We start from the raw sequence: 13,908 nt of genomic DNA on the forward strand, positions 1-13,908 counted from the left end.
TTCCAATCTCCAGGGCTTGTATCTTCCCTTTATTTTTTCTTTTCTCATCTCTGATCTCATTCTCCTCTCTCACAGGATCCCCTATTTCTTTAAGCTCCTGCGTCATTTTGCTCAGTTCAATTTTCAGCTCCTTACTGCCCTTAAAGAAAAGATAAACGTATCGCTTAAACAGATAGAGCTTGATCGGAAGTCCGTCCGGCATTGTTGGCTGGACCTTATCTCATAAATTAATGAAATCCAGTCCTCCCAACAAAAACAGGCTTTTGAGGTTGATCTCTACATTTCTCCCTGCCCGGGAGAAATTTCATCAGTCAAAAAAAAAAAAGTTCTGACTGATTTATATCTGAATAAGCTTCTTTTGAGGCGGGAGCCCGTCCCAAAAGCAGGCACAAGCGAAGTCACCCTTCCCGGAAGTCGCATTAATCTCATTCTCAATCCAGCAGCAAAAAAAAGGGGGGGAGTGTGGCTGTGACTATCATGAAGGAACCCTGCACTTCTGAATGTGCCACTACAATACTGAATAAGGGTCTCCTTACAACTCCCACCATACAACTCCTTACAACAGCCATGACTATTTAAAGTGGTATGATACTGCTTTAAATGTACAATGCAGATGGGGCCTAAAGCGGTAAAAGAGGCAGAGGGAGGAACTAGGTGGGTCTCAGCTTGGTTGCTCTGCTCTCCTTCCCTGTCAGGTTACAAGGCAGAGGGGGAAGAGTTCTTTCCCCCCCTTCTTTTTAACTAAGGGCAATCAGCTGGCACACTGCAAAGCAAAACACTCTTCAAATATCTGAAGGGCTACTACATAGAAGACAAAGACTTGTACCCTGCTGCCCCAGAGGGTAGGACTAGATTAAATTGGTTTAGATTACAAGAGGGTAGATTGTGGTTGAACATTAGGAGAACCTTCTTTATGTTGAGAGCAGTAAAACTGTGGAACCAATTTCCTGACCATCGGCCTTGTTGGCTGGAGCTGATAATAGCTGGGAGTCCAACAACATCTGATGGGCAACAGGTTGGGGAATTCTGACCTTTGCCCATGGCACATACTCATGAGATTGCACATACATCTACTAAGTGCCATAGAGTTCTTGTGACTATCGTGGTATATATAAAACTGTACTATTATAGAGTTGGAGGGGTCCTTGTGAGGCTACCTTATCCAGACCTAATGCTTGCTGCAGAAAATCCAGAGGCAGAGCATCCCCAACAGATAGCGATTCAGCCTCTTTATGCACTGCTACACATCTTATTTCTTCAGAGTGTGGGGTAGCACTTAGAAAAAGGTCAGAAATTTGATTCAGTTTGCATTTAAAAACTTTCCTCATTTGCACTTTCCGAAACAATATGCAATCAAAATACAGCAATCCTTAGAAATTTGTACTACTCCGGGATGTTGCAACGCAGCTCTCCACCCAAGTAATGTGTACAAAACTGCATATACTAGGATAAAGTGTGCATATCAATGCATATATTAGTGAAAATAAGCATACAAAAATGCATTGTATTAGGGGAAACCTCTTTGCAAACATGAGTATGTTAGGGGAAATTGCACAGAAAAATGTGTATATTAGGGGAAATTCACACTAAAATGTGGATGAATTTTCATGGGGACTTAAAAAAAATTGCAAACTGATGTGGAAATGTGGAGAACTCAACGTAAGAGCGGAAATCTGAGAAACGGAGAGAAAACGAAATGGAAAGATCTGCTCGTCCCTAGTAGTGTCACTTCCTTACGGTGGCAGTCGACCCACTGAAGTTAATAGACACGACTAATTTAGGTTCATGTCTCAATTCCGCAGTTAATTTCAATTTGATTAGCACATTGGCTGCCTCTGGCAATCTAAGAGCTTTATTTGTCAAAATGTGCAATAGGCAATTGCAGCAGTGTGGGTTGCACCATGTTTTGTGTTGGACATACTTGCCAAGCTGAAGGCTTCAGTACCACCCTTCTTATTTCTTCAGAGCATGAGCACTGCCCACATCTCACATGTTAAGGACTAAGGTTGATTACCAACCTGAAGAGCTTATTTTGCCAGGATGCACCATAGGCAGCTCCAGAGTAGAAAGCCTCACGAAGGGAGAATGACATCTCTTCTGCTTCTAGTTCTCAAGGCGTTCGTCATATTAATTTATTCATATTTGGAAGAAGTGGTGAAACTCTTCATTCCCAAGAGGAGAAAATCTATCTACGGAGAGATTGTTCTGATCACTGGGGCTGCCCGTGGACTCAGCAGAGCAACTGCCTATGAGTTTGCCAAACACCAAAGCAAGATGGTCCTTTGGGATATCAACAAGGTAGGCATGTGCTTTTATTCTACCTTCAGTCCAGAGTATCAACAGGCAGTGGTGCAGTGATAAATGTTGAAGCGCGGCAGCTGATCATGACTGGCTTCAAATAACCCTGTAGCCAGCCTTCCTTGTTATATGGGGCAGCCACATTTCTACACGGGGCATTTGGGGGGGAGAGGTGCATAGCACCAGCCAATCCCCACCACCACTGGTGGAGAGGATGTGAGGGTAAAGCCAAGGGAAGGGAAAGGTAGTGACCTTCCGTAGTGACCTTCCTTGTCATTCCTTCTCCATCCAGAGAGTGTGTTAATTTACATTAATGAAGCTTAATCTGTTGAATTGTCTCACCTTTTTTGAGACATCCCCAGGAATACCAGACTCAAAAGCTTGATGTTGCCTATAGCTACAGTCCCCTTTCACCTGTGGTCTGTCCTGTGTTCTGACTCTTCATGAACTTAACTGAGTTTGGCTTTGATGCTGCATTAGGTATCTCAGTTTTAGACTCCACCTGAAAAACAAACTTGTCCATACAGTCGGGCCCCGCTTATACGGCAGGTTCCATTCCGGACCCCCGCCGTAAAGTGGAAATTGCCGTAAAGCGGAACTCCATTGAGTATAATGGGACGTGTTGCGTGAAAATGCCGCAAAAGCGCAAAATCGGCTTTAAAGCAGGGAATAAAAGCTGCTGCATTAGCAGAACGCCGGGAAGCGAAGCGCTGGGAAGCGGGGCCCTACTGTACTACAAGATTAGGGAAGGGCAGAGAGAAAATAAATGCTATAATGTATGTTTAACGCCTACTTGAGAATCCCTCCTTCTAGTCTTCTTCCTTGCCTTTAGATTTTCCTTCCTGTTGGACAATCAAGAGTAAACTTTTTAACTGGCTGCTATATAAAGGAGCAATTGGAATCTAATTATGGAAAGCAATTGGAATTTTTTTCCTGGTTGCTGTGTTGATTTTTCTGTCCAGAAACCTTGAAAAGGCCTCATACTAAGCTGCACATATTGGGGAAATCAGAAATTAGGCCTGAGTTACAGCCTAGGTGTCCAGGTAGCTAACTGTAGTATAGTGTACCCAGCAATATTTCTATTCCTCTAGGGGTGTTTTCATCCTTTGCCATCAAGTAATAAAAAAAGAAAAATAGCTACCATGATTGTGATTGCTTTAAAAGAGTAAAGGGTAGCCATTTTTTCAGATCATTAAGTTATCTCTTTGTTTCACCCTATAGCAATCCTGCTCTACTCATTATAATAATTGCAGAATAAACAAACTCTTCCTTCTCACTGCAGGCAAACAAACGTGTTTCTTTATTGCTGGCTGGGTAGACAGAGCAACTGAAACTGAAACGGAAAAGCGGAGCACAGGAAAATCCAAGGGATGGAGTCAAACTCTAGCCTGGATCGACTTGAAGGCAGTCCATTTCCATTTTATATAATTACAGGGTGATCTGATCATGAAAAATCCACCCTCAGTCAGGGAGTCTTGAGTGAGCAGACTTTTGGTGGCTCTTCCAGATGAGGATTTTGTTGTGCACTCACCTTGCCTTGTTCACTAAATTTTTCAGAGGGTCCTATTCTTAAATTATTGCTATCCTTAAAACAACCCATCCTTTAAATGGAGGTTTTCATTGTCTGTCATGTAACAAAACTAAAAAGATGACAATTTCCCAAAAGAAATCCTAGGAAGGAAAAGCACAGGTGGTGCCCCCATCACACACACCCTGGATACAGGCCTGGCTCCTTAGCCATGCCCCCCATTACAGGGGTCACCAATATGTATGCTGGAAAAATTGTCATGGTCACCATAGACACATAACCAGGTCCTCTCAGAGATTCAGAGAGATCTGAGACACTTCCAGTTTTTGAGCCCCCTAACTATAATAAAAGTATTTACATGAAAACAAAATCTGTATCACTTAACAAAGAAATTCTCTTTTGCCAAATCACGTCACTTATTTGCTCAAATTTGCAGCTCTAAGCTGAGAGGGTGTCACATTTTTGTACAATGAGCATAAAAAAACAAGTTGCAAAATTTATCAAAGGACCAAAAATTAACATCTAAATTTGAGCTCTCCTTTGAGCCCAGGCCAAATGGCCCTCTTGGGCCCTCCCCTCTGAATGGCCCTGTCCACAACTAAGAACACACCACAACCTATTCCATTAGCTACAAGTATGATCTTCAAAACTTCTCCAGTATCCTCCAGGGCCAAACAGAAACAATGAAGAAGGTCAAGCCCTTTTTCAACAATGCTGCTATGTTCCATTCAGTTCATAAACTGAATGCAAGTCCTTCTCTTTGTCTACTAAAAATGGGCATTTTCCCCATTGCTAAACAAGGAGATGAATTACCAGATTCATAGGTTTCCATTTTCATTTCCATACCAACTGCCTAGTCCTGTAGTCTCTTGGTCTGAAAGAAACACTACAACTAAACCTAATGAGTACTTGTTAAGCATTTACTTTGTGACCCAATTCATAGTTATTCTGAGAAAGGATGACATGGATGACAGATTGATACAGGCAGTCCTTCAAATAACCTGATCCCAAACTGCTCAGGGCTATAATGGTAAATATGAGCATGGAAACAAATGGGCAACCTAATGCAAAATTGATGTGTGTGTGTGTGGTGTAGTGGTTAAGGTGTTGGACTACGACCTGGGAGACCAGGGTTCGAATCCCCACATAGCCATGAAGCTCACAGTGTGACCTTGGGCCAGTCATTGCCTCTCAGCCTCATGAAAACCCGATTCATAGGGTCGCCATAAGTTGGAATCAACTTGAAGGCAGTACATTTACATTTTACACATATCTTGATAAAAGTGATGTGGGTTCCAGCTAGGGATAGGGGACAATATCCACTAAATCAGACTTAGTACTGGATTCCAACTGAATTCAACAGTCTGCTATTTTTTCAGACTGGCACTGATTTGTTGTGGTGGACCGTGGCTGTAATTGGCATGGATTTTGTGGCTGCAGCTGCAATCAGCACAGATTTCCCCCCTGAATTTTCCTCCTATTTTCTGTAATTATCTTCATAATTTCCTCAAAGTTGCTCTATTCGTAACAGTGTAGGTGTAATAACGATCACCATATGTCCATTATATATTATAAAAAAATGTGTTATTATTTCCATAGAATGCAAAAAATATTGGTTGCCTGCCCTGCCCTAGGTTATATATGTCATTAGGGTTGCAGTCCACTTGCTGGTCTCAATCTGCTCACATTCCACGGACAGTTCTCCCGCCGAAGAAGACCGCGCTTAGCTGCCAGATGTCCCCCTACAGCCATTGGGGGATGTCTTGGCGCATGTGCCAACTCCACCCCCCCCGAGCTCCCCCCTTGGCACATCAAGCGCTTCCCCACCTCCTGAAGCTGAGTCGGCACCTATTGAGGCTGTATTGTCAGATGAGCCAGGGGAGGCACGCCCCCTTTCACCCTGCGCCAGACGCCAGGAGAAGCGCTTCGGTCAGAGGGAGAGTCTTCAAAGGAGTCAGAGATTATGGGCAAAGACCTTTCCTACTTAAGCCTGCTCCCCCCTGACCGGGGTGCTGACTCAACTTCCTTCACATGCTGCAGAGTTTACTTAGGTAGACTACTTAGGGATTGCAGCGATTGCAGCGAGCTAGCATAGTGTGCCTATGAAACGTATTGCCTTCAATGTTACTTTAATAAAACAAGAATTGATTCCATCCTCATCTCCATCTCGTGAGTCTCGCTCTGGGCAGCACACACACACACAAATACACAGCCATTTTGAGCCACCTTTCTACATAGCACAACAGCTGGCCTTGGCTCTATGTTCAGGGCACCATTTGATATTTGAAGGGCCATCTGCCATTGCCATCACCGGTGAGCATTGCTGCAGCTCAGGGACACCTGGCAGTTGCCTATGGCACAGATGCTGCTTGGCAGGGCCAGCACCAGAGGGTGGCCAGGTTGGGCCCTGGCCAAGGGCCCCAATGGCCCAGAGGGGCTCCTAAAGGGTCCCTCTTTAGGGTGGGAGGATGGTGTTCCCATTCTGTGATCTGCGGCAGTGTTGGGTCCTCCCAGGCACCCCTCCAATACAGACAGTGAGGGCTTCAATGTCAGCCCGCACACCCCACCTACCTCTCTCATCAGTGTGAATGCTGTGTGTGCTGTGCACACATGCCTGCCATCACCAAAAATGGCAGTGGGGGCTTCCCTAAGGGGCTGATGCCCCCACTTCCATCTTGGTTGATGGCAAACATGCGTGCTACACGCGCATGTCATTCACATGAGAGGTAGATGGAGCAAGCAGTTGAGCTTATTAGCCCCACATTGCCTGTATGGGGGGTGTTGCGCTACAGTGACACGGGCCCAGGGTAGGCTGGTGCCCAAGGACCCAGTCATGCCTGGCACCAGCCCTGCTGCTGAGCCTACTTCCAGTATCAAAGCCAGGCTGGGAGGGAAAGGAGTTTGGATAACCAACCATAGCCCTGGTTTGCAAATAAGGCTAAGCCATGATTTATTAAAATATGGTTTATTTACTATCATTTATTAAACCATGGCTTACCAAACAGCACGCTTTCCCTGTACAGCCTTTTTGTTTATGCCATGAACACAAGATCATCACCATCAATGTGGGTTATAGACATTTCCGGGCTTTCTCCTCACAGGAAGGCGTTGAGAACACTGCTGAGGAATGCAGAAAGCTGGGTGCCATTGCACATGCGTTTGTGGTGGACTGCAAGAACAGGCTGGAAATCTATAGTGCTGCAGATAAGGTAAGACTTCCATATGTTGGCTCCAAACATTTACCAAGCCTCATGGAACATCAGTGAGCATCCAGAGTTGTGTAGCAGTAAGAGCGCTGGACTGGAAACAGGGAGAGCTGGGTTCAAATCTCCATCCAACCTGAAGCTTGGCTGGGTGATCTTGGACCAGTACCTCTGTCTCTCTCTTTCCAAACTGACCTACCTCACAGGGCTGTGGTAAGGATAAAATGGGGCAAGGAACCATATTTGCCACCCTGAGAAACTTGGAAGAAGAGCAGGGGGAAACCAGCATAAATAAGTAGGCCTGTGTTGGAAAAAAACAACCATACAAGCGCCCCTTCTGACAGTGTCTGCTCAGGGTTTTGGAGGGACTTTGGCCAAGACATCCTCCTACCTTTGTAAATCTACTTCTTGAATGACCAGCTGCTGGTGCCCTCTTTCTCATCATTTATTTATTTATTAAATTTATTAGTCGCCCATCTGGCTGGCTGTCCTGCCACTCTGGGCGACGTACAAAATAAAAACATACAAATACATTAAAACATTAAAGATCTCAACAATAATAATAAAACCTAACCCACCCCAAAAGCCTGCCAGAAGAGCCAGGTCTTCAAGGCCTGGGGGAAGCTCATCATAGAGGGTGCAAGGCGGAGATCATTTGGGAGGGAATTCCACAAAGTGGGGGCCACAATTGAAAAAGCCCTCTCCCTAGTTCTCACCAGTCTAGCTGTTTTAACTGGTGGGATAGAGAGAAGGCCTTTTGAGACTGATCTCGTTGAGCGGCATCTCTGATGATGTTGGAGGTGCTCTTTCAGATAGACTGGGCCGAAACCGTATAGGGTTTTAAAGGTCAGAACCAATACCTTGAATTGGGCCCGGAAAACAACCGGTAACCAGTGCAACTCCTTCAGCACTGGAGTGATGTGATCTTGCCGGCGGCTGCCTTTAATCAGGCGAGCCACTGCATTCTGTACCAGTTGCAGCTTCTGGACCGTTTTCAAGGGCAACCCCATGTAGAGCGCATTACAGTAGTCTAGGCGAGAGGAGACCAGGGCATGTACCACAGATGGGAGCAGCTGGTTGGGAAAGTAGGGGCACAGCCTCCGTATCAGATGGAGTTGATACAGTGCCGCCCGGCTCACAGCCGAGACCTGAGCCTCCATGGACAGCTGGGAGTCAAGAATGACCCCCAGGCTGTGGACCTGGTCTTTCAGGGGCAATTGTACCCCATTGAGCACCAGATCAACATCCCCCAACCTTCCCTCGTCTCCCACAAACAGTACCTCGATTTTGTAAGGGTTCAGCTTCAGCTTATTCCTTCCCATCCAGCCACTCACCGACTCCAGGCACGTGGATAGGGTTTCTACAGCCAACCTCGGTGAAGATTTGAATGAGAGATAGAGCTGCGTGTCATCCGCATACTGGTGATACTGCAGCCCAAATCTTCTGATGATAGCCCCCAGCGGCTTTATATAGATGTTGAACAGCATCGGGGAGAGGATGGAGCCCTGTGGCACCCCACAAGTGAGAGGCCAAGGATCCGAAACCTCATCCCCCAATGCCACTCTCTGGTACCTACCAGAGAGGAAGGAACAGAACCACTGCAATACAGTGCCCCCTATGCCTAACCTCTTCAGGTGGTCTAGGATACCGTGGTCAACGGTATCATGGCTTCCACCTGAGTAAGGAGGTAGTGGCATCTACTGCTCCTCCTCACCACTGCACTCCTCTTGGCCACAGGAAAAGGAGAATGCAGTGGGGAAGAGGAGGTGCAGGTCCAGAGGGCTCTTTTCATTGGGCTCCCTGTGGAGAGCTCTCCCGTCCGCAGATGCCCAACTATGGGCATAGGAAGCGGCATTCGAACAAATTAGATCAGTGGTTCCAAAACTCCCCCCTTCCCCCCATGGACCACTTGAAAATTGCTGATGAACTTGGTGGGCCACGTAATTATTTTTTTGCCTGTTGTAGCAAATGTAATGCTAAGTGCTGTATGATTTTTAATTGTTATTTTTATTTTATTTTTTATATCGTGTTTTTATTACAATTTGCATTTCATAGAATTCAAACTGTCACACAATAAAATACAAGCAATAAAATACAAGTAAACATTAATATTAATATTTAATGCAGACATGCCATGGATCCCCTGAATTAGATCATTGGTCCATCTGGCTCAAAATTGTCTACGCTGATTGGCAGCAGCTCTCCAGGGTTTAAGCCAGGAGTCCCTCACTGCCCTTCCTAGAGATGCCAGGGATTGAACCTGAGACTATCTGTATGGAAGACAAATGCTCTGCCACTGAGCTACAGCACTTCTGGGCTCATTCTGCCCTCTTTTCCACGGCTCTTCAGTAGCGGCCAGGATTCCATTGTTAAATGAGTTTAAATCTAACATGTCTATTTTAGTCCACAGGCTCACTTACACTGATGGGCATTGTGCTTAAGAGTACATTAAAAAAAACAACTAGCTGTCTATCACTGCCATTCGTAATTATTTTCTAGGCCAGAGCTGCAGTATGAGCAGAAACATAATTTGAATTCTATCTGAACTTTCATAATTTGTATTTTTAAATGTTTATAGGTCAAAAGAGATGTTGGAGACGTGAGCATCTTGATAAATACTGCAGAAGCTATAAAAATAGCAGTACTATCGTCAAACAAGGATGAGCAGATCCAGAACATGTTTGATGTCAACATTCTTGCTAATTTCTGGGTAATCCTATTATTTGTTAAATTTCTATTGTGCCTGTCCTCCCAAAGGAAGAAGTGATAATAGTGATGAGTATCTGAAAGTTTGAATCATAATATAAAAATTACAAACAGGGCCAGCACTGGGTGTGATTGGGCCCCTGGGCACCAGCCTGCCTGGGCCCATAGTGCCATTTGCCCCAACACCCCCTCCTGATACAGGCAGCCCATCTGCCCTATCTACATCTGATATCAGTGTGCTCGCATGCCTGCAATCACCAAAAATGGTGGCAGAGGCATCAACCCTTAGGAACACCCCTGCCACCATCTTGGGTGATGGCAGGCATGCTCATGCTTTGCATGGGGTGCACACACTGATGCACTAATGCAACAGATAGGTGAGGCAGGTGGAGTTATTGAAGCCCACGTCCCTTGTGTTGGGGGCGTGCCTGGGAGCTCCTGCTCTGTGATCTGCAGTTCTGGGACAACTGGCAGTTGCCTAAGGATGCTGATGATGCTGGGCCTATGAGTTTGGATAACCTCCACCCTCTGAGCTCCTCTGGGCTGCAGGGGCCCTTGTCCAGGGCACAACCTGGCCACACGCTGATGCTGGGCCTAATTACAAATGCTGTGCTGTAAATTCAGGAGGTAGACAGAAGTATGCACAAACTATAGTTTAATGTTGAACAAGCAGTGCTCCTGCAGTGCTTTTCCCTAGATCCAGTGCCAGCAGGTGGCCAGGTCAGGCAATGGCTGATGGCCCCTGTGGCTGGCTGAGGGCAGAGTTCCTGCTCCACAATCTCAGCCAGCACTGGGTCATGGGGCCCTACTAGATGGTGACACAGATAGCAGAGCAAAAGTTCCAGCACCTCCACAAGCATGTTCCAGCTGATGTGGACTTAAATATGCCTCGTTGTGCCACTTCTTGTGTTGTCACATGCCTGCCATCACCCAAGATGGCAGGCATGTGTGCTGACGTGGCGATGCAAAAGGTAGTGCAACTGGGTGTATTAAAGTACATACATATGTATGCCCAGTGGTGAGGCATGATGGTCTGGTGCCTGTGGTGGTCTGGTGCCCGAGGCCCGTGGTGGTCTGGCACCAGCCCTAGTGTTTCTCCACTCCTTCTGCTGCCTTGCCACAAAGGGAACAAGCCAGAGTCTAGCTTCTCATGTCACCCATACCTGTGCTCATGATTTGTTTTCTCCAAACAAACCACAAGCTGTAAACCAAGAACAAATCTTGGTCTTCACCAAACAAACCACGAGCAACACCCAAAGTTTGTTCTTGGCTTATTGCTTGTGGTTTGTCTGCAGAAAACAAACCATGAGCTCAGGTTCAAATTACACAAGTGGCTTGTTTTGTCCTCAGCACGGCAGCAGGAGTAGGGGAACACTCCATAGCAGCACTGTGGGAACTTTTGAGCAGTGTCCACCAGCACGCTGCTTGTTCACATTAAACCATAGTTTGCTTTAAACTATGGTTGAATGTGGCGAATAAACTGGGCCACTATTCCATTGAAAACATTTTTTCATCTTGCTGATTATCTAATTATAAATACATATTCAGTGCTTGTGGCAACCATATTTTCCCCGATTACGAAGAAAAAATTGTTTGAGGAGCAAACTAGATATGATGTCAGAGATATGTGATCAAGATTTCCCATAATTTATATAAACGAATAAAAGATGTGGAGAAGGAAGATTTAGTCAGGACTCTTTCCTTTCTGTCCATTTGCCCAAGGCACCCACACATACAGATGCAATTTAACTTGTGAGAGAAAAGTTTCAGATATATGGGTGGTAGTACGTAGTACATGAAAGCTGCTCTTAAAATACTTGGAAGAAACAAATCATCAGGAACAGATGGCATAACAATAGAGTTGCTACAAGTTACTGAGACTGAATCTGTCCAAATTTTGACAAAGATTTGTCAACAAATATGGAAAACAAAACAATGGCCCACAGATTGGAAGCGTTCCATATACATCCCAATTCCAAAGAAAGGGGATTACAGGGAATGCAGTCATTATCAAACTATTGCCTTAATATCCCATGCAAGTAATGTTCAAGATTCTACAACAAAGGCTCTTATCATATATGGAGCGAGAAGTGCCAGATGTCCAAGCTGGATTAAGAAAAGGAAGAGGTACCAGAGATCATATTGCAAACATACATTGGATAATGGAATGGACCAAGGAATTTCAGAAGATTTATAGATTACAGCAGAGCCTTTGATTGTGTAGATCATGAAAAACTATGGAATGCTTTGAAAGAAATAGGAGTGTCACAGCATCTGATTGTCCTGATGTACAACCTATATTCTGGATAAGCGGCTACTGTAAGGACAGAATATAGAGAAACTGATTGGTTCCCTATCGGAAAGGGTGTGAGACAGGGGTGTATTTTATCACCCTACTTGTTTAATCTATATGCAGAACATATCATAAGGAAAGTGGGATTGGACCAAGATGAAGGAGGTGAGAAAATTGGAGGGAGAAATATAGATATGCAGACGATACCATACCACTAGCAGAAACTAGTCATGATTTGAAATGAATGCTGTTGAAAGTTAAAGAGGAAAGCACAAAAGCAGGACTATCGTTGAACGTCAAGAAAACTAAAGTAATGACAGCAGAAGATTTATGTAACTTTAAAGCTGACAATGAGGACACTGAAGTCAAGAATTATCAATACCTTTGCACAGTCATTAACTGAAATGGAGACAATAGTCAAGAAATTAGAAGAAGGGTAGAACTGGGGAGGGCAGCTATGAAAGAACCAGAAAAGACGTTTCACTGAACACTAAAGTCAGGATCATTCAGACCATGGTATTCCCTATCTCTATGTATGGATGTGAAAGTTGGACAGTGAAAAAGGTGGATTAGAGAAAAATAAATTCATTTGAAATGTGGTGTTGGAGGAGAGCCTTGCAGATACCATGTGCCGCGAAAAAGACAAATAATTGGGTGTTAGAACAAATTAAACCAGAATTATCACTAGAAGCTAAAATGGTGAAACTGAGGTTATCATACTTTGGACACATCATGAGAAGACATGATTCACTAGAAAAGACAATAATGCTGGGAAAAACAGAAGGGAGTAGAAAAAGAGGAAGGCCAAACAAGAGATGGATTGGTTCCATAAAGGTAGCCACAGACCTGAACTTACAAGATCTGAACAGGGTGGTATATAACAGATGCTATTGGAGGTTGCTGATTCATAGGGTTGCCATAAGTTGAAATCGACTTGAAGGCACATAACAACAACAGAATGTTTTGCTCTAGTCTAGCGAGTAAATGGCAATTTCAGGGAGGCCATTTTTAACCATGAGTTTGGGAAAAGGTTAATCCCCCTCTACTGGTACCATGATCCTAGTTGGATTTGGTATGGGGCCTACAACTCCTTTTAATTTTTTTAAAAAAGTTTTGTCCCAGTATTGCTATCCATGTGAATGGTTCTACTACCAGATTTCTAAATGGGGTTAGTGTGCAAAAGGAGATGTTCTGGGTTTTCCCTAGGAGTTTCAGAAGAATGTAAACAAGCAGAAGAGGATTCTTTTGATAGATATTCCCCATCACAGCCAAACTTCCCCTCCAAAGTAAAGCCATGGCCCATGAGTTAAACAGTTATAGGATGTTCTATCACTTAAGGCTACAGCCTTTAATATATTCATCCAGGGGTAGCCAATGTGGTACCTTCCACATGTTGTTGGACTCCAACTCCCATCAGCCTCAGCCAGCATGGCAAATTGTCAGGGATGATGGGAGTTGTTGGACTACAACATGTGAAGGGCACTGCATTGGCTACCCTTAGATTAACTGGTTACACAAATCTATTAAACAAAATTAGTCCTGTACTGAATATAACCAACTTTTACTTTCATGGGAATATTCACCCCACATGGAAGAAAGGCAAAATAATTGCAGACTTGGGGAAAGTCTAACAATTTCCACAAAATACTAAATCTTCTTTGCTTAGTAGTCAAAGAACATCATTGATCATACAACAGTATGATAAAAAGTGGGACACCTCTCAAAATATAATTAAAACAAGCTTAATAAACATTAAGTTTCTTAACATTTCAGCTAGCCTCATGAAGGTTTTTATTTTATTTAACCTGGAGATGGGGAACCTGTAGGCTTTGAGATGTTGTTGGACTACAGCTCCCATCATCCCTGACCATTGGCCATGC

General features: G+C 44.4%; 1 protein-coding gene across 1 annotated transcript; it reads left to right on the forward strand.

The window, feature by feature from the left end:
• The first annotated feature begins 2,032 nt into the window (after window positions 1-2,032).
• LOC133363748 (17-beta-hydroxysteroid dehydrogenase 13-like) lies at window positions 2,033-10,676 on the forward strand. The gene is made up of 3 exons (XM_061583080.1): window positions 2,033-2,298; window positions 6,928-7,035; window positions 9,608-10,676. The coding sequence occupies exons 1-3, from the start codon at window positions 2,041-2,043 to the stop codon at window positions 9,794-9,796; spliced, it is 555 nt and encodes a 184-aa protein (XP_061439064.1). The 5' UTR covers window positions 2,033-2,040; the 3' UTR covers window positions 9,797-10,676.
• The last annotated feature ends 3,232 nt before the right edge of the window (window positions 10,677-13,908 follow it).

The sequence above is a fragment of the Rhineura floridana genome, chromosome 9 (assembly GCF_030035675.1).
Source record: "Rhineura floridana isolate rRhiFlo1 chromosome 9, rRhiFlo1.hap2, whole genome shotgun sequence".
NCBI lineage: Eukaryota > Metazoa > Chordata > Lepidosauria > Squamata > Rhineuridae > Rhineura > Rhineura floridana.

Excerpts from the sequence above, each read along its gene's own strand:
- LOC133363748 (XM_061583080.1), top strand. The coding sequence starts at position 2,041 with ATGCACCATAGGCAGCTCCAGAGTAGAAAGCCTCACGAAGGGAGAATG. Across the intron at positions 2,299-6,927 it reads TCCTTTGGGATATCAACAAG|GAAGGCGTTGAGAACACTGC; the intron begins GTAGGCATGTGC and ends TTCTCCTCACAG. Across the intron at positions 7,036-9,607 it reads TCTATAGTGCTGCAGATAAG|GTCAAAAGAGATGTTGGAGA; the intron begins GTAAGACTTCCA and ends AAATGTTTATAG.